Source organism: Sturnira hondurensis, unplaced genomic scaffold (assembly GCF_014824575.4).
Source record: "Sturnira hondurensis isolate 20B ecotype Veracruz unplaced genomic scaffold, ASM1482457v3 Scaffold0000396, whole genome shotgun sequence".
NCBI classification, from domain to species: domain Eukaryota; kingdom Metazoa; phylum Chordata; class Mammalia; order Chiroptera; family Phyllostomidae; genus Sturnira; species Sturnira hondurensis.
The window spans coordinates 7,684,759-7,710,345 of record NW_028073027.1 but is presented as its reverse complement, the minus strand read 5'-3'; the positions used below and the strand labels follow the sequence as shown (position 1 = coordinate 7,710,345).

At 39.6% G+C, this 25,587-nt stretch overlaps 1 protein-coding gene across 2 annotated transcripts in view; it reads left to right on the top strand.

The window, feature by feature from the left end:
- The window catches only part of SLC9A9 (solute carrier family 9 member A9), a 529,481-nt gene that overhangs the window by 318,243 nt on the left and 185,651 nt on the right, over positions 1-25,587 (top strand). For both annotated transcript variants that reach the window (XM_037040394.1, XM_037040405.1), the window contains exon 12: positions 17,553-17,706. In XM_037040394.1, the coding sequence (XP_036896289.1) occupies positions 17,553-17,706 (154 nt within the window). The remainder of the gene's footprint in view (positions 1-17,552; positions 17,707-25,587) is intronic.

Here is a 25,587-nt window from a genome sequence, read left to right as displayed (position 1 = left end):
TTTTTCACCTTCAGTTTTATTCTAGCCTGTTCCACACATAAAGGGTAGCAGCTCTTCGGTTGAAAATGAGTTATTTAGTAAAGTACAGGCAAATGGAGATCCAAAGTTAGAAACTGCTGCCTTGGTTGTGTGGCTCAGTTGGTTGAGCACCACCCCGTGCACTGACAGGCTGCTGGTTCGATATCTGGTTGTGGCGTGTATGAGGCAACCAATTGATGTTTCTCACACTGATATTTCTCTCTCCCTCCCTTCTTCCTCTCCCCTCCTCTATTCTTCTCTCTCCCTCTTCCTCTCTTTCTAAAATCAATAAGCATATTCTTAGGTGAGGGTGTTTTTCTAAATTGCCTTCTGCAGGCATCTGACAGTGCTCACCTACATTTATAGATGTGCTGGGATGCAAGAAGGAATCATAAAGAGAACAAGTTGGACTGACAGGTGACTTTTGACTTAGAACAACAATGAACTCTGGCTTACAATGAACAATGAACAATGACTTATATTATAGGAAATCAAAAGGCAAATTTGATCACTTATAAATAAGCACTGGATTGCATTTTTTGCAAACCATTTCTAGGAACTGGAAAGTACCTCATTTTCTTACATATAATGCACTTCCATGTATAATGTGCTTCCTTATTTTCTCCTCAAAAAATTGGCCAAAAAGCATACATTATACATGGCAGAATATAGTACTTTTCCTTCTTTACCATCAAAATATCAGTAAGTAGCTGTGTTCTGGAGAATACTGGCTTATTTTTTAAAGTTGGATATTGTATTTTAAACAATACTTTGTTTTACAAAGAATGTTTTGATGAGTGTAGGATTTTAGATAGCTATGTTGGGACATGAAATGTCCGCCCAAATGGCTACCTGGCTTGATGGTTTCTCCAGGGTTTGGCACCTGTGTTTGTTTAGCCACAGAAGTGGGGCTGCATTAAAAACTGAGGCCAGCAATACAGTGTGTGGGATCCGGGGATGTGAGGAAGCCCAGAATTTGGTGGTGTCTTTCTGATATTCTAAAGCAGGAGTCAGCAAACTATGGCCTTTGAACCAAATCTAGTCTATACTGATTTTGTAAATAAGTTTGAAACAGAGCTGGACCCGTTTTTTAAAAACAAATGTTTGTGGTTGTTTTTACACTACAAAGTCAGTGTTGAGTTATTGCGCCAGGAACTACGTGGTCCACAAAACCTAAAATATTTACTCCCTGGCCCTATTCTGAAGCATCTCCACCCTCTGGAAAGAAAAGGATAGCCATCCCATTAATGGGATCGACATTCTTGGTTTGATTCATTGGAATGCCAGCCAGCTATTTCTGTCTTAAAAAAAAAACATCATGCCAATATTTCAAGACAGCTATATGCATATGACTATAATGTCCAGAGAATGACACCCTTTATCTTCCACCCTGAGCACCCATATCTTCTGCCATTCACTGAAGCACACATTGTTAGCAATTTAGCAGTTTAACCTCAAGGGCCAGTGTCCTCTTGGTCCAAAATGAGCTGTGTTTATGTATTTGACTGGTATGTTGTTTTGTACACCTTTCACTTTGAAATGCTTCTGAACAACAAAGAGATTGGGATACTTTGTATTTCTAGTGCTTTGTATTTCTAGTGTATTTGTAGTGCTGTTTCTATTACAAGTTAATAATATTGATGATATTTCCTCATATTATGGAAAGAACATTGAATTTTCCGCTAAAAACTGTCATCTTTTTTACCTTTAAAATGAGAAGAGCGCAATGTTATATGGTTATGTAAAGGAATCAGAGATGCTCAACTCACAAGTCACTCTACACCTTTGTGAGACCTTTCTCAGAAAGGTGAGCAATGTTTGAGACTCCTAGCCAGGGCAACATAGTAGAGGCATATTGGTCTCTTTTGCAGATTAAGGGGGCAAGGGAGAATATTGGGTATCTTGCTGACAATCTCAAGACCAATTAGAGATGAAATTGAGACTTGAACCAAAGCCTCTTGGCTTTGAATTAAGAGCCTCTCATCTACTTGACACCACTTTAGATTTACCCTCAAGGTCATGAGAACAAAAGTTAAATCAAAACCATGTCCTTCCTAACCCAGGCCAATCCCAGCATGCCTAACATATTCCTCATGCAAACTTAACCCTCATCTAATTCAAAACAAGCCAAACACATGGGTGAAATCCACTCTAGTCATTGATTCTGGTTTTACACTGCACCCGCTGACCCCCATCAGAATGTAGGAAGTAAAAGTGAGAGTTCAGCACATGCAGGGCAATGCATTTCCTCAAAAAAGAATGCTCCAGACTCAGCTTTGATTTTTGCCATGAACTCTGATATACTACACCTCATTTAAGACCTAGAGTTTTAAATGTATTTGCCAGGATATAAAGAATGCAAAAGGTCAACTTAAGGTGACCAAACCAGAGGAGGAGGTAAAGAAGCAGATCAAATAACACACCATCTATTGTGTTCTGGGTGTGTGAGAACACCCCCTGCTGAAACTAAAAGAAAAAGCCCAACTCTTAAAGAATGTTTGTCTTATAATATAGTCTAATATTCTTAATTACGCTTGGAGTGGTCTCGATTATCCAATTAGAAGGGTGACTTTAGAAGTCCTGTGGTGGAATCTAGTTGTCCATGCTTCACGAACAAATTTAGATGGAACCTTTCTGTCCATAGCTCCAAGCACTTTGACAGTCCTTTGGAGAAGTTAGATAGTGATGCTCCATCCCAAATGACAGCGTGAATTTATTTACACACTTAATCATTCACAGTCATCCAGCTATTTGTTCAGCTGACCTTCATTGGCACTACTTCTTGGGTAGGCATTTGGTGAACAAAGATGAAAACATGGGCCTTTGCCTCAATAGGCTTGTGCCTGACAGAGAGAACTTAGCTTCAGCCCATGCTCGGTTCCTAGGAGGGCACACCACAGGTGATTCAAAGGCCAGTCAGCGAAGACCTGGAACTTTCTGTCTCAGTTAATTACACCTACCATTTGATAGTCCCTTTTCCATTGGCTTTGTCCCCACCAAATGTGTGTCCTTTGGCAGTGGGCAGAAGAGCTGGCCATTCCTTCCCAGCAGAAGATGCGTTTGTAAAGTTAACAAAGCTTCAGTTCCAGCCTCCCTTGTTTACACAGGCTTCTTCCAAGATCCTGGGAGGATCTTAGGGCCCTAGCGCTGTGTACCATGGTATAGGAAGTTTTTGTAAAAGATATTTTTACATTGTTTTTCTTTAATAATGCCCCCAAAATGTGTAAGTGTCTCAGGCCCCACAAAACCTGATCATACCAGTCTCCAAATCTGGATAAACCTGAAGATGAAAATTATGCAGGAATCCAGCTGCTTGTTACTCACCTCCTGGCAGTGAGTGGGGCCTGGAGCTCTGTGGATGGCTCGGGGACAGCAATGTTTTTGAGTAAAGCTCAACATTGTTCATGATGTTCCCACTGCCACCACCACCACCCTCTACCCCACCTCTACCTTTTGCCTCTAGAGTGAATTAAACTGAGCGAAGCAACTGTCATGGCTCAGATTGAATTTCTCACTTAGATAAGACCCTACCTAATTCGTGTTGTAATTTGCACCCACACAAAGCCTTGGAAATGGAAAATGAGCAATGGTGTCAAGGTCAGGAGTAGTTGCCTCTGTCTTTGCTGTCTTGAGAAGCTGTTAATGCAAATTCTGTTTTTGGTAGCTAGGTTGCAGTCAAAGTCATGTGGGGAATATTACCCTGAAACATTTTTAAGAGCTTCTTTAGATTCAAGGCCAGGAGTTTGAAACTGCTCTGCTGTGCCACATGATGCCAACACAAGGACTTAAGAGGATGTTGAGCTTTCCTTGAAACTGTTCCCATTGCTCCTAGGCACAGCCCTAGCTAATGCCAGGAGTGCACTGCCTTGCCCAAGCTCTCAGCTCCTTTGAAACCCAAAAGGCAGAGCTATGTGGTTTAAATTAAAGGAGGATGAGCTTCGCACATATTAGCTTTCCTATTGATGTGGTGCCTAGTACAAAGATTAAACCTTTGTTTTAATTCAAATCCATGTGCTACAATTTTAATTTAATTTAAAGCTAAATAAGAAACAGGAGTTGCTGAAAGGAGAGGAAATGTCAAGCCCAATTGAGCCCTGACAGCCTTCCTGCAACCACTGTGACTCAGACACTGTGGCCTATGGGGCTACAGAACCTCTGCCCAGAGCTGCTGTGCTGACCTGGGCACAAGACAGGCACAGAAGCACCCAGGCAGGTGGGAGGATCCTGTCATTGTATCAGAGAACATGCTCCTCCAATGGGTGCATTTCTTTTACACCTTGAAGAGACATTGAAACCCTAATGTGTCCTATCATATAAAGTAGGAAGGGTTTTTACAAGGAAAATGTGACCGCAATGGACAAGAGTAATATGAAACCTCATCCATGAGCTCATACAGCACCAGGTCTCCAGACTTGCTGCTCATGTTGTCTGTTGGCCATTTGGTTGTCACCCAGCACACATCGACAAAGAGCTGCCAGCACCAACAGATTAAGCAAAAGACATGCAAGAGAAACTAAATTAAGAAAACATTTTCACTATGAATCATTTCCCCCTCAGTGGTGAAAGACCACCATTATTATTCAATTGGGGGACACCAGTGGTCTACAGAAGGACAGCTTAACACAACTGTCAGTGTGTAGAGACTTTTTCAGGGTCTTTTTGGTGAGCCATCAATCAGGCCATGGTCATAGCCAAGTGGAGATGTGACCCATAGTGACTTTACCCAGCTCACCTATCAATTCAACCAAGAACAAAGGATACACAGAATTCATGGAGCTGAAGAGCCAATGCCATTGTTTCCACAGTGCCTAGGCAGTCTCACAGTCTATGTCTGACCCCTCGAGCTGGTGGAGCTTTAGTAAGCCAGCAAGGCTGTCTCACAGCAATGACCAGACACCACTAAAAAGGGACACTTTCATGTGTTCTCTTGATGCCCAAAAGTGTGGTCCACCAGCTTTGGCATCCCTAGGGAGCTTCTTAGAAATACTGAATCCAAATCTGCCTTCTAATGAGCTCCCCAGGAAATTCATGTGCACTTGAAAGTTTCAGAAACACATCCCAGAACATAATCATAATTTGTGGCATCCGTTCTGAGCTTCTGTCTTTAAACTCATTTCTCGTGCCTCACTCCTGGATGCCAGTCTTCACCTCTTATTCTTTCATTTGCCATCTGATCAACATAGAAATGTTTAGCCAGTTTTTAAAATTTCCTCCAGTTCCTTGAGCATGCTGAGTTCTTTCCTCCCATAACCCATAACACTTAGGTTCTTTCTCTGCCCATAACCCTTTCCATACCACCCATCTTCACCCTTTTATTTAGTTAATTCCTTTCATTCTTTAGATTCAGCTTAGACATCACTTTCTATAGAAAGTCTGGTAAGTCCTCAAGTCTGGACTGGTCCCTCTCATCTGTTTATATAGACCCAATACTTCTCCCCTCCTACTACCCACCACATTCTACCATGATTTTTGGTCTGCCTGCCTATATGCCCCTCTAGACCTTTGTGAGGCCATTGCTTATTCATTTGGTCCACTCTTTACCTCAATAGCCAGCACACTATAATTTTTAAAAAACAAAAGATTTTGTTTGTTGACCTCTGTCCTTAAAATTATTTATTGCTGAGCCATGGAACCAGGCAAGCCTGATCTGAGAGTTGCCAATGAGCCTGACCTGAGCTGCTGCCAATTCTGAACCTGAGAGTTCCCAGGGCCAATAGGACAGGAATGGTCAAGAACAAATAGCCTGCCACAAACACCTGGTTGATGACTAGGCAAATGAATGAACAAACTACAACATTGTCTATCCAACTAAAATTGCACATTTCACTAAAATGTCACTGAAGCAATAATAATTTTAAGAACAGATTATCAACAAATAAAACTTTTTGTTTTTAAAAGGAAAGAAATCATATGTTCCCCATGCTCACTTCTGGCTAAAAACTCCTTCCCTGAGTGTTGATAATAGTAAAAGTTGTTAACACATTCTCAAACATTGCATTAGGATCCCAGAATACATTTTTAAATCTTTGTTTGCTTTGTATTGAGAGAATGTGTTTGTTTTCCAGTTAAAAACCTGAGATCTCACTTAAAATCCAGGAACTTTTACATGAGCCAGGTGATTTGAATCAAGAATCAGGCTACATCTAACTTCATCTTAAGAAAAAGGTATTTGTACACGTACATACAAGAGTGATCCAAGATTCTGAGCCATCTAAGCAACAGGACTTTACTTTTGTCTTCTTTTGCTCATGCTTGCAGCGAGAGGCAGCCTGGAAGACTCCACCGTGCTGTATTCCGCACCAGGCCCTCCTCTGCAGTCCCTCCCCCAGAGTCTAGTGTCTCCCACCATTGTGTGCTATATGTGCTTCCTGCTCCGGACATAGCCCATGTAATTAATTAAGTCACTACCTCTTCCCAACTCGTATAAGGCCACTAACCAGTTAATTGGCACATGCCCAGAATTTTTTTGCCATGACAGATGAACTTCCACCAAGCCCCAGTCACTCTCACATGGCACCCACTGTGGCTTAGGGCAGGCATTAGTGAGCAAAGTGGCCAAATGGAGGTGTTCTGAGGGCTTCACATGGAACAGGGCTATCCAGCTAATGCTGGAAATGAGCCATGAAAATGTTTTAAATGGTGTGTCAAGCAGTCCCAGAAAAAGTCATCTTGACTGATGAATCACCACAGGCAGCACTGCTGTGACAAAGTAGACAAGCATAGTTGGCCCATAGGAATTGCATATTGCATTCAGCCCTCACAGTTTCAAATACCAAGTGTATGTGATTGTGATAAATTCAGAACATCTAAGAACTAGCTGAGAACTGTGGCCAGCCTCATGGAGCTGCTTTGTCCTATTATTAGGTCAAAACATTATCATTCTTCACGTAGCTCCAAAATAAATTGACAATGAAAATTACTAGCTCTTGCCTTTTTAAGCAGCAAGTTCGACTCTGCTATTTGGCAAGCACAATATTTTCTAAGTAGGAACTACTGTTTTGGTGCAGTGTGGTGGGCTCAGGCTTTGAAGCAGGCCCAGCTACAGGGAGTTAAAAAGTGGGGATAATAATACTTACCTTAGATGGTCAGCACTGGAAACCAGACTGGAAAATACCAGGTCTGTTTGAAAGATATCCAGCCATGGAATATGAAAAATAGAGATGTTTTTGAAGAAGATACAAGAAACAATGTACATAGGACAATGACACTTCAGTCCCCTTCAAAGTAGGCACCTTGGGACCTCACACAGTTTTCTGGGTCAGCTGCTCCGTCGTATTTTTCTGAATTTCATTGATGGTCTTAAATCTCTTCCTTTTCAAAGGTGATTTTAGTTTAGGGAAAATCCAGAAGTTCCAGGGTGCCAAATATGAGCTACAAAGGGCTAAATCACCTGGGCGATTTGATATTTTACCAAAAAGCTCTACACAAGATGTGATGCACGAGCATGCACATTGTTGTGATGAAGCTGCCAATCACCAGTTGCCCATAGCTATGGCCTTCTGAATCATCTGAATAGCTTCCACAGAGGAATGTTCAAGCTTAACACTAAGTCTGATGCAGTTTCATTGCTCTTCTCACTCAGTCATTTTGAATGTGACAGCCAAACATACACATACTCACTAAACAGTGTCTACCACCACCACTGACTAGTACAGTGAAGTCTTCATTGTTCATGCATGTGCATTCCAGTCCACTCTCCTTGGCTGCCAGGTTACATCGATGTCACAACAAACTGTTCTCATTGTATTAACAGTGGCTGGACTTTTTTCAGCTAGACCTCGTATATACAAATTGTCTGGCACAGGGCCAGCCTCCTAAGAAACACTCAACAAATATGAGTTTCCATCATTTTCTTTAACTGTAACAAATGAGATAAGTCGTTAATGCTTCACAGAGACATGATTCATACAAACTCACAAACACTCTTCGGGAAACCTATCATAGACAGGTTTTCATTACAAAGAAGGTTGGTGATCAAACTGTCAAATCACTGCTGAGGACATAGCCCGAGGCCAATGCTAAGTGCTAGTGATGTACCTGTGCAAGGTGAGACGCATGGCTCTTCCTTCCTTCCTTTTAAGAACAGTCGTTGATAGTCTACCTACAGTGTCAGCAGTGACTTAATCATGACACTAATACATGAATCAAAATGTGGTAACTCAAAGTACCAGTTTTTGTGAGGAGGATATCTTATAGCCTGCTCTGGGACAAATTGACATGTGCAAAATGTCACTGTCTACTTAGACATTTACTGAGTGTGAGGAAGTGGCAAGACCTTGTGCACCTTGCCATCCCACATGGTGAGAGACTGGAACCGGTGAGTGCTCACCATTCCCCGGGTGATGCTGGGTAGTGAGAGGAAACAATGCAAAAGCTTGTCAACTCTCCCTGTGTTTCAAAGAGAAGGTCCTAGAAAAATACAGGAAAATAAATGATTCTATCATTTAATTCAGGAACTTCACAACATTTGGTTTTGGTTTTTCAGGACATTCACAGCATCACAGTTTTCTGATTGATGTGTCAAACCAAATTAACTTGTCTGTCCACTGAGGCAAACAAATGGACTGTGTGATTTGTTTTTTCATTTTCTGCCTCTATTTGCTTACTAATTGCTTGTTTTGGCACTATGTAAACATAACTTTAGAAAACGATCCATACATGCAAACCAAGTTGAAAAAAATTAGACTGTTTATGCCAGGTACAGACCCCTCTAACTCTGCCCTGTGGCTAGAGTTCAAAAATAAGTCAATAAGATTGACTCAAGTAAGTGATAAACACAAACAAGCAAAAAGCAATTTTACATTTAAAAATGCCTCGTACTAAATCTCCACACTATCACTAAGTAATTTAGAAGTTTTTGGCATTAACTCTGATATATTAGGGAGGTTCAAGTGCTCTTTGTGCAAACAAGTCCTTCACAGACAGGTCCCACCACTGGAACTCACACTGACCCTCCCTGGAAGCCTCTTTCCGAAGCACCAAGAACTTTTAGAGGCCCTGGTTCTGCACCAGTACAGAAGGAGATACTAAGACAGGTGTCCTGCCTGTGAATGACAGCCTTGCCTTCCCTTTCTAGGATCCTTGGTCCCATTCACCACCTACTTCCTCAGTGCCTGAAAAATGTCACCAGACTTTCCTGGAGCTGTTTTAATGTCTACAAATAAATATAAAAGCATGCATGTTAACAAATATTTTAATACATGTCCAAGGATCCTGTGCTATCCTTCACTAGATTTTTGCTTTCCAATTGTTTTCAATTATTTTCTTCCTGGCAGGAAGTTCACTTTGGCTGCATGAGAAAATGGGAGTTTTGACTAGAGAGTGAAACACCTCTAGAGAGTGAAAGTTTATTTAGATTAAGGTGGCCTGGGCTGGGGGTAGGTTGAGGGGCAACATAATGTCAGTGATATGGGGGAAACAGAGAGAGGGGTGGAAACGAAGGGGAGAGACGGAAGGGGAGAGAGTTGTGGTTGGGGAGCAAAAGGCAAAACATCTATGTCAGCCCTACCTAGGTGGCTCAGTTGGTTGGAGCATCATTCCATACACAGAAAGGTTGCAGGTTTTATTCTCAGTCAGGGCACATACCTGGGATGTGGGTTTGATCCACAGTCGAGGCATGTACTAGGGCAACAATTGGTGTTTCTCACATTAATGTTTCTGTCTCTCTCTTCCCTTCTACTCTCTCTAAAATCAACAAAAACATATCTTTGGATGAGGATTGAAAAAACAAAGCATCTGTTTCAAAATATTCCCTCAGCTTGGTCTTCTGCCTAAAAAGAGAAGAAAATTTTCTTCTTCACATCCTTCCTAAAAACTCAAATTCTTAAGATAACCATGACTTTTCTATCACTGTTATGAGTTACATATTCAATAGCAGGGATAAAACTCAAGTTCAATAACCAATCATACCATTTACTATGTAACCTTGACAATTCCATTCCTCCCAACTCCATTTTCTATGGAGTTTCCATTTCCATCTTTTAAAAAATACTCTGTAATACTATAGGGACATGTAAGGAGAGAAATGTAGAGAGTCTCAGGCTAGACTAAACTGCTGGGACACACAAACTCCCAGTAGTCAGTGATTGAGCCACAGAAGTAAATGCTCAAAGGCCAGGGATGATATCAATGTGGGAGTCAGAGGCAAAATGCCTCATCTCCAGGTACTGCTTCAGATATCATCAGCTCCTTCCACTCTGTAGCATCATAATTCCCTAAGCCAAGGGTTCTGAAAGTGTCATCTCTGGACCAAAAATGTTACCAGCAATGTCAGCTCTCAGTTCTTGACTTTGGCAAAGAAAGATGTCACAGCCAAGAACTCTAGCACAAGGGAAAGTTTATTTAGCATGCAAAGAGAAACTATACTTGAAAGGAAGATTCTAGCAGGCTGCTCAGAGAGCTGCCTTGGCTTTTTAGAGAGAAAGTCACAGAGGCAGAAGTGAGCCAGCTGGGCAACGTGGACTCCAGACACAAGTTATAGAGGCAAAATAAGGGCCCTTGGGGACAGCTTAGCCCAGGACAAGCTGCTGCTGCCCACTGCTCCCCTGGTGGCAAGTCTCGCAGGGACCCTTAGAACTTAGGAGAAAGAAAGCAAAAATACACACCTGAAGAAAGACATTGTGGGCATGCTCTAGAGAGACAGTATGCCTTGAGGCCTTTGTCACAAAAGATTTTATCTGTTTTTCTAAAAGCAGAAATTTTAGGGGAGGTCTAGCAGGCAGGATCTCAATAGAATTTTCATCAGCTTTCCAGGTGGGTACTTTGTGTGCTGATGCATCAAAATGAACCTAAAGGTCGTTCTCTGATCAGAATGTCACCAAGGAGGGTCCAAGATCAAGGCATGTCTGTTCCAGCATGGTCTGGAATGTGTATAAATTGCTCAGGCAGTTTGTTTAGCTCTCTGTCTCAGTTTCCCCATTCCACCTGCCAAATAATTTTTCTAGCTTTTTGCTAGCCTGCCCCAGGAATATCAGCACCACCTGGGAACTTGCTAGAAATGCAGATTTTCAGGCCCCACCCAGACCCACTCAATCAGAGGTTTAACAAGTCCTCCTGGTAATTCTAATGTCGAAAAAGTGTGAGAACCACTGCTAGAACCACTGTAGGGACTCATCGTGATGGTGGAATGAGAAAGAGAAACTGGGGCAGGAACAGCTGCTTTTGACCCAGTAATAACATGCATCACTTCTGGTAAGAACCAGTTGCCGTCTTTTCCAGGCAGGCTTCCCAGCGGGCCTCCTTTCTCTTACTCCAGACCTCAAGGCTCACTCTTACTCCAAACCACATGGCTCCCTCCTTACAACCAGACCTTGTGGTAGACCCCCTTGTCTTTCAGCCTACCCTCATTTAAAGGCTCAGCCCAGAACTTCCTGCATGACCTCATATCCAGCTACTCCTATAATGCATTAGTGTCCACCATTTTTGCCAGTTCCCCAGTATCTTTTACCTTATTTCAGCTGCCACCTTTAGTCAGGGCAAGAGTTCCCAGTGACACAGGGGCATCCACAGTGGGCATCTGCCTCTTCTGGCTGTGTCAGGAGTCACTAAGCCTGACTCTTAAAGTCACATAAGCCTTTCACCCTGGGCAGCAGCCCTCCTCCCTTCAGGAAAGGCACAGCTATCAACTTGCCATTGTTATCCAAAGTATCTTAAACACCTTATCACCTACTTCCCTTTCCTCCAATCAAGGGTCGTGGGAGATACACTGTGCTGTTTTCGGGACCTCCACCACTCTGCACACCATTCAGCTTCATAGAGAAATCAGTGGCTCAGCTGAGCTCTGAAGAACTGTTGAAATTAGGCGAAGTTTAGGTGAGGGTTGTCGAAGAAACAGCTAGAGAAAATTTGGGTAAGAGAAAATAATTCAGGTATAGAAAATCATGTATGCAAAGACCTCTTCTTTATTTTTGATTGTTTATGATAATACAGTTGTCCCACTTTTTCCCCTTTCATCTCCCTCTACCAAGCCCACCCCACCCCCCACCCTCACCCCACCCTCCGCTTCCATAATTAGTTCCCTTATAGCTGTCAATGTCCTACGTTCTTTGACTAATCCTTTTACCTTCTTTCATCAGTCCACTCCTCCTCCTCCCCACTTACAGCTCTTGGTCTTCTCCATGAATCGTGGTGCGAGGACCTCTTTAACCCACCAACGATTTCAGTACTTTAAACTTTGCACATTTGTCAGCAATGGTCATGATTCGGCCCCTTTATCTTTCTTCATTAGACTAAATACACAAAGCAGACTCCACACCTCTAATGCACCTTATCACAATTTACCAGTTAAGAGAGTCATATTTATAGGACCATGGAGTCCAAAATAGAGGTCATCATTCCCCAATTTTCATCCCCACCTCCCCCCATTCCATTTCGTCTACTGAACAGCACGAAGTGAGTGCTCAATAACTATTTAGTTTTTAACTGTTGCTTTGCACCTTCAGTAAAAATAATTTGCATTGCTTTGATTTAAATGTAACTGTTTCTGACATTCACCATTCAGAACACACTTGCAAATGTGTAGCATATTGTCTCACTTTTGCTCTTTAAAGATAAACAGGAAAATGCAGCAGGGGTTCTTGCTAGGAAGCTTCATTGGTTCATATACTTTGATACTCTTCTATTGTTATGAGTAGAACATCAACATAATTTACATAAGGATCCCTTAGAGGCCAACTTTAAATGAAACCACATTTAACTGCAGGTAATTCTTTTGTTCCCCCAAGGTGATGCTAATTGTCCAACTAACTATGTGAAATATGTCAAATCTCTGAAAAGTAAGCCCATCTAAAATGAAATGCAATAGTTTATCAAAAGTAAAGAAAACAAGGAAAAAAAGAAAGATAAGATCAAAGGGCCAAGGTACCCATAAAATGAAACAAAATACAAGTCTGACAATGAGTTCTGAATTTCCTGGGTTTCTAAACAAAATGCTGTGGGGTCTTTGGAAACAATGATTTGCTAAAAGAAACCAAGCAAAGAGTCATTTTTCATTTGTGGTATTTCTATGGTTGCCTAAGTAACTTATTTTAGTCCTAAAGCCCTCTGGTAAGGAGATAGGCTTAAGTGGGCACAAAACCTCTTCATACCTAGTAATCAAAACCTACTGCTATAGACAGAGTCGTGTCCCCCCCAAATCTGTACGTGGAAGCCCTAATCCCCAAGTGATCATATTTGGAGGTGGGGCGTTTGGCAGCTTTTGAGAGTGGAGCCCCTATGATAGGATTGTTGCCTTTATAAGAAGAGACACTGCAGAGCTCACTCTCGCACAGCAAGAATACGGCCTTCTGCCAGCCAGGAGGAGAGCTTTCACCAGAACCTGACCATGCTGGCACCCTGCTCTTGGTCATCCTAGCCTCCAAAACTGAGCAATAAATCTCAGTTATTGAAACTACATAGCCTATGGTATTTTGTTATGGCTACCTAAGATACACATGTGCGGAATGAAACAATGAATAGCCATTGATTTGACAATTGCCCACTCTCCAAATGTGTGATAACTAACTTTGAAATCAAAAAAGATGAGTGGGGAAAAGCCAATAGTTCTTATCTGGAGTTCTAAATGAGCTCTACTCTGTGCACTTAGAATCTCACTCTAGTGCACGTTCCATGTGCTACGTGTGACCAGGGCTCCAGACTGATGGTCCCTTCTTCTGAAAAACTCTGTTTCTGTGGGTTTTTTAGTTGGTCATTATATGGAGAAGGCAGCCTCTTGTCAACATCTTGGAGTTTGGACCTAATTAGCAATAGTTCTCAACCTGTCACCAGTACAAGGCGGTGACTGAACTTGTTCTTTTTTTTACAGACCTCTTCATTGCATCCTACAAATATAGAGAAATATATATATATAATATGATATATATATATTAGAAGTCAGAATAACAGGTGTCATTTGAGTATATTTTAAACCAATAACTACTGATGTATAGATAATTTAGGCATAAGAACATAGTTATGCCAGTTTAATATAATAGAAATACATTATTAAATATACTTAGGAAGATAAATGATAGTGTTTTTTCTTGTCCTTGATATCCAAGATTAAATAGTTTACAATAAACATGTTATGATAAGTTTTAACTATTATTCTAATCTCTATTCTTTTCCTTCTCATGAAAATCCAAAGTATACAAACACACTTATAAATATTCAATAAATAATTAGACTCTTAACACAATACTTCTCATACTCACCAACTAATTTGGGGTAATGATCCTTTATGGCCATTCTAGCAATCTGAGCTTGAGGAAAAGAGAAAACAGGAAGATCACCATCAATCTCCAGGCTTGCACTGTGATTAAACACTGCTAGGATCTTTACCTAGACCTATAAAGTCTCTTCTCAGATACAGAAGTCTACGGTAAGACTTTTTTCCTGAGTTTTCATTCCCTAATGACACCATTTGTATTTCCCAAACAGAACATTATTAAACTGTTCCCCAGTATCACGGGTTATTAATATTCCCCTCTCCTGTCTTCAGCTGGGTCTGAATACATGAGCATCTCCTGTGGGGGACTTTTCTTCTCGAGTGCAGCCATCTCCAGTGTTCAGAATTTCTGATGTGTAAGAACTTTTTTATTAATATCTACTTCAAATGTTATCTTCCTTATCTTCAGGCCATTATCTTGTCTACAGGGAGATTTAGAATAATTTCCTCCCTCCATTACTTTTCTTCCTTGAAGGTATTTTATAATTGATGTGCATGTTGCTCTCTCTTTCTGAGGCCTTCTTGTTTCAGGCAAAATATATTAAATGTCTCTAGTTTAGTCCTCTGGATCTCATGTCATGCCACTTGTCTCTTATATCACCTCAGCACAGAGATGACAAAGGAGCATTAATTCTAAGTCGGCATCCCAGGGACAAAAACCAGGCTAGTTACAGTTTTCTACCTTCCACTATGTGTCCAGTTTCTAATTTTTTTAAGTAAATGAATAAAGATTTAGAAATTTAGAAATCTAGATGATACAGTAAATATTATAAAAGCAGACCACTAAAATTTTACATATGTGATTTAAACATTTCTGTAAAAATAACCCAATCACTATGTCTTTGACTTATACTTGCTGTCATCAAAAATGTTTGTGTGTCCTATTACCTGATATAACAAGGCTCATAAAGGTCTTACAGTTCTCATGTTACCCAGGAGAGACTTTTCATTTTGATATTTCACTTTGCTATATGTGTTTTTATTTACTTTTCTTTAGAGTCTACATGTCTGTTTCCATGAATGTTACCACACTTTGAAATTTTGGCATAAAAGTTTAATTAGCATATTGTTGTTAAAGAAGAAAAATAAAACAGGAAAAAAGCAGGTTTTAATAGGTTAGTTCAGATTTTGTGAAAGTATTCACTCAGGCTAGAATACTTCATCAATGTTTCACAGGTCCATAAGTCTTTTTCTTTAATTGTCATCTGACACATTTGACTTTTTAAAAACAAATGTGCCTAGAAAGATTGTTTTTAGATGTAGACATCATTATTCTAAACATATGGAAAGGCAAAAGAAATAGGATAGTTAAAATAATTTTTAAAATAAAATATAAGTGTCACTCTATTCAATGCCTATTGTGTGTCTACAGCAACAAGACAGTGTACTATTAGAAGGACAGGCACACAAACCGATGGAACAGAACAGAGAACTTGAAAAAGGAGCCGCACAAATACACCCAACTGATTTTTTGACAGAGGTGCAGAAGCTATTCAATGGAGCAATTAAATATCCATAGGTGAAAAAATGAACCGCACCCTTATAGAAAAGTTAATTTAAAATGATCATGGACTTAAATGTAATATTTGAAGCTGCACACCTTTTTGGAAAAAAAAATTTGAAAACATAGGGGAAAAACTTTGGTACCTAGACCTAAGCAAAAGTTCTTAGACTTGATTTTAAACACATTAACAAATTAGGGTTCATCAATAAAAAGCTACAAAGTGGGAGGAAATATTTACAAGCTATATGTACATCAAAGGAATATATCTAGAATATTTAAAGAATTCTCAAAATTTAACAATCAAAAAATACAACAATCCAATTACAGAATGAAGTAAAGATGTGAAGAGACATTTCACCCAAGAGGGTAAAAAGATAACAAAAGCTCATTTTTAAATGTTCAGCATTGGCCCTGGCTGGTGTAGCTCAGTGGATTGAGCACTGGCCTACAAACCAAAGGGTAGCCTGTTTGATTCCCAGTCAGGGCATGTGCCTGGGTTGCAGGCCAGGTCCCCAGTGGGTAGTGCGTGAGAGGAAACCACACATCGATGTCTTTCTCCCTCTCTTTCTTTTTCCTTGACCCTCTCTCTAAAAATAAATAAATACAATCTTTTAAAAAATGTTCAACATCATTAGTCATTAGGAAAGCACAAAGGAAAACCACAATAAGCTATTACCGTACACACACCTACCAGAGTGACTAAAATTTAGAAAACAAGTAGTGACAACACTGAATGGTGGTGAGGACACAGAGAAACTGAACGGCATATATTGCCGGAGGGAATGTGCAATGGTACAGCCACTCTGGAAAACAGTTTGGTAATTTCTATTAAAAATATACAAATGCCATAGGTTTTTGTGCAGTTTTGGGAATTTATCTCAGAAAAGTGAAAATTTTATATTTACCCATGCTCCACCCTTATTTGTAATAGCCCAAAACTGGAAACAACCTAGATGCCCTTCAATAGGTGGATGGTTAGACAAACTGATACTTCCATACCATGGAATACCCTCAGTAATAAAAAGGAACAAACTGTTGATATATTCGGCAACCTGGATGAATATTCAGAGAATTTTGCTGGGTGAAAAAATGTCAATTCCAATTTCATCTATATAACAGTCTTGAAATGGCAACATTATAGAAATAAAAAATTGATCACTGGTTTGCTGGAAGTTAAAGAGGGAGTTTGGCCCTGGCTAATGTGTTTCAGTGGATTGAGCACCAGCCTGAAAACCCAAGGGTTACCAGTTCGATTCCCAGTCAGGGCACATGCCTGGGTTGCAGACCAGGTCCCCAGTAGGGGGCATGGGAAAGGCAACCACACATTGATGCTTCTCTCCCTCTCTTTCTCCCTCACTTCCCCTCTGTCTAAAAATAAATAATATCTTCAAAAAATATTTTTAAAGAAAGAGGGAGTTTGGAAGAGGGTGTATGAAGGAGGGAATAGACATGGTTTTAAAAGGATGACCCGAGGGGTCTTTGTGCTGAAGGGAATATACTGGATCTTTCCTGTATCAGAGTTAAAATCCTGGATGCGATATTGAGAGTCTGCAAGGTGTTGTCACTGGGGAGAAAGAGCATGAAGCAAGTCTCTGTTATTTCTTACAACTGCCTGTGAATCTACCATTATGTTAAAATAAAAAGTTTAACCTAAAAAAACCCTAATTGTGTTTGTTAGCAAATTTTAAAGATAAATAGGTAAATTTAATTAAATGAGAGGGTAAGGTTTATGAAGATGTTTATTTCCTCTCTCTCTCTCTCTCTCTCTCTCTCCACCACCCCCCACGCCCCCACCCCCGTCTCCCTCTCTTTGGTTTTCCCTCAAAGGTCTGCGAGGAGCCATCGCATTTGCCTTAGCTATTCGGGACACAGAATCTCAGCCCAAACAGATGATGTTCACTACCACCTTGCTGCTTGTGTTCTTCACAGTCTGGGTGTTTGGAGGAGGGACGACCCCCATGCTGACTTGGCTTCAGATCAGGTGAGTGGCCCTGCTGAACTGAGGAAATTCTGAGGAAGCGTAGCTGCACTGTTCTCGTTCTGATGTCACTGACTTGGTCAAAAGTACAGTGGCAGTTTCTGGCACTACATTTCCCTGGAGAAAAGCTGACTGTCAGTCACAGGTGAAACTATGACCTATCACCAACTGAACTGACTTTTCAAGGAGTCCTAGAAATCTCAGGGTGATGTCTGTTTACAGTCCATCCCTACAAATAAATTATCTATGAATTATCTATATCTTCATTCAACACTATTTACTGAGTACATTGTGATATGAGTCAAGTGAGACACAGTTCTCATTCTCAAGATCCTCACACTCTAGTCAGACTTATTCAGAAAAAGCAGTAATACCAAGGACAAAGTGAATCCATTTTGTTTTTAATTCCTCACAGCACTTAAGAAAGAACTAGGGACACGAGACGTGCTCAAACATACTTGATTAGTGAGCCATATGTTTAGCCAGAGGGTTGCTATAGACACAAAATAGACAATTTCTCAGAGGAAAGGGGAGTCAAAAATTCAGTAAGAGACCTTCCAATTAGCTGGAAGATGATTGCTCTAAACCTGAAGTATGAATACAGTGGACAATTTGACAAAAATGGTAGCCTGTGACAATTGCAAAAATGGGTAAATCTATTTTTAATGCTATCTTTATGTAAGTGTTTCTTTAATCTATATTGTCATTTTGATATTCCACACAACAATGGTACTTCGGGTAAATCACATTGCATTTCTCAAAGCCATACCTCTTTTTTATTTTATTTTATTGTTCAGGTACAGTGTGCTGCCCTTCCCCCCACCTGTCCTTTCTGCCCCAGCCACCCCCACCTCCCTCCAGTGACTTCATCCACCTTGGCTTTTCCTATGACTCCTTTATACTTGTTCCTATAAACCCTTCACCCTTTTCCCCCAATTACCCCCTCCTACCTCCCCTCTGGTTACTGTTAGATTGTTCTTAATTTCAGTGTTTCTGGTTATATTTTGCTTGCTTGTTTGTTTTGTGGATTAGGTTCCAGTTAAAGGTGAGATCATATGGTATTTGTTCCTCATCGCCTGGCTTATTTCACTTAGAATAATGCTCTCCAGTTCCATCCATGCCGTCACAAAGGGTAGGAGCTCCTTCTATGAAAGGAGTTTTTCTAAAGAATGCTCCTTCTTTCTTTCTGCTGTGTAGCATTCTATCGTGTAATATACCACAGTTTTTGATCCATTCATTTACTGATGAGCACTTAGGTTGCTTCCAGCACTTAGCTATTGTAAATTGTGCTGCTATGAACATTGGGGTGCATAGGTTCTTTTGGATTGGTGTTTCAGGATTCTTAGGGTATAATCCCAGTAGTGGAATTGCTGGGTCAAAAGGCAGTTCCATTTTTAATTTTCTGAGGAAATTCCATACTGTTTTCCACAGTGGCTGAACCAATCTGCATTCCCTTTAACAGTACACTAGGGTTCTCTTTTCTCCACAACCTCACCAACACTTGTTGTTTGTTGATTTATTGATAATAACCATTTAGGCAGGTGTGAGGTGGTATCTCATTGTGGTTTTAATTTTTAGCTCTCTGGTGATTAGTGATGTTGAGCATTTTTCTTATGTCAATGGGCTATTTGTATGTCCTCCTTAAGGAAGTGTCTGCTCAGGTCCTTTGCCCATTTTTAAACTGGATTATTTGTCTTCATGGTAATGAGTCATAAAAGGTCTTTACATATTTTGGAAAACCCTTATCAGATGTATCATTGGCAAATATGTTCTCCCATACAGTAAATTTCATTTTCATTTTGATGATGGTTTCTTTAGTTGTACAGAAGCTTTTTTAATTTGACATACTCTCATTTGTATATATATATTCCATTTGGTTTTTTTTCTGCCTGAGGATCTGTATCAGCAAAAATATTGCTATGCCAAGTATCTGAAATTTTACTCCCATAATTTCCTCTAAGATTTTTATGGTATCACAACTTACATTTAAGTCTTTTATCCATTTTGAGTTTATTCTGGTGTATGGTATAAGTTGGTGATCTAGTTTTATTTGGGGGGGGGGGGTCATGTACCAGTTCAGTTTTACCAATACCATTTATTGAAGAGACTGTCTTTACAGGCCATTGTATATCCTTGCCTCTTTTGTCAAATATTAATTAACCATATGCATGGGTTTACTACTGAGATCTTTCTTCTGTTTCCCTGTTCTATATGCCTGTTCATATGCCAGTACCAGGCTATTTTGATTACAGTGGTCTTATAGTAAATTTTATATCAGATATTGTGAGACCTTCAACTTTGTTCTTCTTTATTAAGATTACTGAGACAATTCATGGTCTTTTTGGTTCCATATAAATTCTCAAAATATTTGTTCTAGAACTTGAAATATGCCTTTGGTATTTTAATAGGAATTGCATTGAATCTATAGATTGCTTTGGGTAGTATGGACAGTTTAATGATGTTAATTCTTCCATTCCATAAACATGGTGTATGCTTTCATTTATTTGTGTCTTTCTCAATTTCTTTCTTTAGTGTCCTATAGTTTTCTGAGTATAAATCATTTACTTCCTTGGTTAAATTTATTTCTAGGTACCTTATTTTATTTTGTTGCAGTAGTAAATGGTATTGTTTCTTAATTTCTCTTTTTGATAGTTCATTTTTAGTCTATAAAAATGCCATCAATTTCTGAGTATTGATTTTGTATCCTGCTAATTTGCCAAATTCATTAATTAGGTCTAGCAATGTTTCAGTGTAGTCTATAGGGTTTTCTATGTACAAAATCAGGTCATCTCTGTAAATGACAGTTTGACTTCCTCCTTTCTAATTTGGATGCTTTTATTTCTTCTTTTTGTCTGATCACTGTGGCTAGTAATTCCAGTACAATGTTGAACAGGACTGTTGAAGGCAGACATTCCTGTCTTGTTACTGATCTTAAGGGAAACACTTGTAGTTTCTGCCTATTGAGTATGATATTGGTGGTGAGTTTTTTTTATATGGCCTTTATTGTGTTGAGGTATAATCCATCTACTCCCAGTTTGCCGGGAGCTTTTATCATAAGCTGGATTATATCAAAAAAATTTTCCAAAACTAGTGACATGATCATGTGATTTTTATCTTTCATTTTATGTGGTATACCACATTTATTGATTTGTGAATATTGTACCAACCTTACATCCCCAGAATAAATACTTCATCATAGTATATGATAGTTTTAATGTATTGCTGGATCCAGTTTGCTAATATTTTGTTGAAGATATTAATATCCATGTTCATCAAGGATATTGGCCTATAATTTTTTTATTTGTTATGTCTTCATCTGGTTTTTGAATTAGGACAATATTGGCCTTCTAAATAAAGTTTAGAAGTCTTCCTTCCTCTTGAATTTTTTGAACAAGTTTAAGAAAAATAGATGTAAGTTCTTCTTTGCATGATTGGTAAAATTTGCTTGTGAAACCCTCTGGTGCAGTACTTTTGTTTGCTATGTGTTTTTTGATTACTGCTTTAATTTCATTAGTTGGTATCTGTCTGTTCAGGTTTTTTTCTTTTTTCTAATTCAATTATGGAAGATTGTATGTTTCTAGAAATTTATTCATTTCACCAAGGTTGTCTAATTTCTGATATATAGTTATTTATAGTATGTTCTTATAATTTTTTTGTATTTCTATTATATCAGTCATTACTTCTCCTCTTTCATTTCTGATTCTGTTTATTTGGAACTGCTCTCCTTTTTTCTTGATGAGTCTGGTTAAAGGTCCTCAATCTTGTTTATCTTTTAAAAAAAACAGCTTCTGATTTTATTGATTTTTTTATTTTTAGTGTGTTTGTCATTTATTTCCACTCTTATCCTGTCTTTTTACTTCCTTCTGCTTAGTCTAGGCTTGCTTTTTTTCTTTCTGGTATATAGTTAGATTGTTTATTTGAGATTTTTCTTTCTTTTTGAAGTAGGTCTGTAATGCTATAAAATTCCCTCTCAGGACTTTCTTGCTGTGTCCCATAGATTTGGGGTTGTTATGTGTTCAATTTCATTTGTTTCCAGGTAGGTTTTATTTTATCCTAGATTTCATTAATAACACATTCATTATTTAATAACATGCTATTTAGCCTCCATGTATTTGAATGTTTTTGAATTTTTTTTACTGATGTTGATTTCTAGTTTCATGCCAGTATAAATCTAAGAAAATGGTTGATACAATTTTAATATTTTTGAATTTTTTAAGACTTACTTTGTGTCCCAATATGCGGTCTACCTTTGGAAATGATCCATGTGCACTTGGATGAATGTATATTCTGCTGCTTTGGATTGAAATGTTCTGTAAATATGAATTAAATCTACTCAATCTAGTGTGTTGTATAAGGATGTTATTTCCTTGTTGATTTTCTGTCTGAAAGATATATCCATTGGTGACAGTGGGTGTTAAAATCCCCCACAATGACTGTATTGCTATCTATCTCTTNTTTTTGAATTTTTTTTACTGAAGTTGATTTCTAGTTTCATGCCAGTATAATCTAAGAAAATGGTTGATACAATTTTAATATTTTCGAATTTTTTAAGACTTACTTTGTGTCCCAATATGCGGTCTACCTTTGGAAATGATCCTTGTGCACTTGGATGAATGTATATTCTGCTGCTTTGGATTGAAATGTTCTGTAAATATGAATTAAATCTACTCAATCTAGTGTGTTGTATAAGGATGTTATTTCCTTGTTGATTTTCTGTCTGAAAGATATATCCATTGGTGACAGTGGGTGTTAAAATCCCCCACAATGACTGTATTGCTATCTATCTCTTCCTTAAAGTCCACCTAGATGGACTTCCGGCCAAGATGGAGGTGTAGGTAGACACACTGTGCTTCCTTGCACAACCAAAAGAAGGACAACAAGAATTTAGAAACAGAAAAAAAACAGTACTGACAGAAAATTGAACTATATGGAAGTCCAACAACCAAGAAGTTAAAGAAGAAACATTCATCCAGACTGGTAGGAGGGGCAGAGTCGGGCAGCTGGGTGGAGAGGACTTCTGGCAAAATGGTGCCTGGAAGACCCCAGGTGCACAGGCAGCAGCGGGCAGACCAAGCCAGGTGGCGGATTGTGGATGGGCACGGCACACAAAGCATCTAGCGGACCAGGAGGTTCCACATTTGTGAGCAGATAAACCAGTTTAAACTGGGGAATAAGACAGACTGCACAACCCAGGGTCCCAGCACAGAGAAATAAAGCCTCAAAATACAGGTTGAAAATACCTGTGGGGGTTGAGATTTTGGGAAAGACCCCCAGCCTCACAGGAGAGTTCATTGGAGAGACCCACTGGATCCTAGAATGTACACAGGCCCACCCACATGGGAATCAGCACCAGAAGAGCTCAGTTTGCTTGTTGGTAGTGGGAGAAGTGACTGAAAGCCAGCTGAGAGTGGAGCAAGCAGCAGTGTTCCCTCTCAGACCCCTGCCCCATATACAGCATCACAACACAGCCGTGTCAGTTGCCTCACTCTGGTGAACACTTAAGGCTCCACCCCTCACTATATAATAAGAGTGTAATAGGTGCATCAAGACAAAAAAAAATGGCCCAAACAAAAGAACAGATCAAAGCACCAAAAAAAGTACAACTAAGCGATGAAGACATAGCCAACCAAACTATCAGATGCACAGTTCAAAGCTCTAGTGATCAGGGTGCTCACAGAATTGGCTGAATTTGATCGCAAATTAGATGAACAAATGAAGGCAAACTAAGTGAAATAAAGGAAAATGTACAGGGAACCAACAGTGATGGGAAGGAAACTGGGACTCAAATCAATCAAGAGGACCAGAAAAAAGAAAGAAACAGCCAAACAGAAAAGAATAAAGAAACGAGAATTCAAAAAAATAAGGAGAGGCTTAGGAACTACCAGGACATCTTTAAACATTCCAACATCCAAATTATAGGGGTACCAGAAGGAGAAGAAGAAGAGCAACAAGTGATAAAATTATTTGAACAAATAATAAAGGAGAACTTCTTCAATCTGGCAAAGAAAAGGGACTTCCAGGAAGTCCAGGAAGCTCAGAGAGTCCCAAAGAAGTTGGACCCAAGGAGGAACACACCATGGCACATCATAATTACATTACCCAAGATTAAAATGAAGGAGAGAATCCTAGAAGCAGCAAGAGATAAGGAGACAGTAACCTACAAGGGAGTTCCCATCAGACTGTCAGCTGATTTCTCAAAAGAGACCTTACAGGCAAGAAGGGGCTGGAAAAAAGTATTCAAAGTCATGAAAGACAAGGACCTACATCCAAGATTAGGCTAACCAGCAAAGCTTTCATTTAGAATGGAAGGGCAGATAAAATGCTTCTCAGATAAGGTCAAGTTCAAGGAGTTCATCACCACCAAGCCCTTATTACATGAAATGTTAAAGGGACTTATTTAAGAAAAAAGAGATAAAAAACATGTACAGTAAAATGACAGCAATTTCACAATTATTAACAACCACACCTAAAACAAAAACAAAAAAACAAACTAAGCAAACAATAGAACAGGAACAGAACCACAGAAATGGAGATCACATAGAGGGTTATTAATAGGGGAGTGGGAGGAGGAGAGAGGGGAAAAAGGTACAGAGAATAAGTAGCATAGATGGTAGGTAGAAAATAGATAAGGGGAGGGCAAGAATAGTATGGGAAATGTAGAAGCTAAAGTACTTGTAAGTATGACACATGGACATGAACTAAAGGGAAATGTTGGTGGGAGAGGGTGTGCAGGGTGGAAGGGAGTGAAGGGGGGGAATAGGACAACTGTAATAGCATAATCAATGAACTATATTTTTAAAAAATTCACTAACATTTTCTTTATATATTTAGGGGCTCCTTTTTTGGATATTTATATGTTTACAATGTTTATATTTTCTAGTTGGGTCCATCCTTTTAGTATTATGTAGTGACCTTATTTGCCTCTTGTTATAGCCTTCATTTTAAAATTTATTTTGTCAGATATAAGTATTGCTACCCCATTTTTGGTCTCTATTTGCATGGTATAGTTTTTTTCATCCCTTCACTTTCAGCTTGTGTAAATCTTTTGTTCTGAGGCAGGTCTCTTGTTGACAGCATATATATAGGTGCTCACATTTTCTTATTTTTTTAGCTACACTATGTCTTTTGATTAGTGTTTAATCCATTTACACTTAAGATTATTATTAATAGCTACTTATTCATTGCCACACCCCAAATCCAGTCTTTGTCACCCCTTGAGTCTGCCTATGTTGCTGTCTCCACAGCCGGGGTTAAAATACAAGGTGGAATGAGCAATATCCCAGGAAGTGGGGTAAATTCTTTTCCCAGGCTGATTCCCCTGGGAGGGGCTTGCTCTTTTCAAGTAAAATGTCTGCTATGATATTGGGGGATGACCTCACTCAGGGATCCTGGCCCCCACTCCCCCTGTTCTCTCCCCATTGCTTCCCACTGCAGACTCTTCTCAGGGGACTCAAGTTTGCACCACCCTCCCTTTACTGGAGCTCAAGGTGAGTGGCTGAGAAAAACATTTGTGTTTCGGCCCCTTAGAAAAAATGCTTGCTCTCTGGCAGGCTCTCTCCCTAGCAGACAGAAACCCTGCCACCTTTTACCACTGGATGCTACCTGGGCGGCTGAATTAGCTCTGGCCTTCAGGTTGAGGATCCCATTATGGGGTCGAGACTTCACTCCTCTCATGGGGAAGCTTCCATAGCTATGCTATCCTTCCATAACCTTAGTCTGCCCTGTCTTGGCCAGAGTGCTTCATGACCCCGCCATTCCTACCAGTCTTAAAGTGGTTTCTTCCCATCCTTGGTTAAAATTCTCCTCTTCAGGTAGTCTTCGGTTGGTAACTCCAGGTGACTGTTCCCTATTTAGTTTTATTTCCAATTTGGTTCTGCAAGGAGG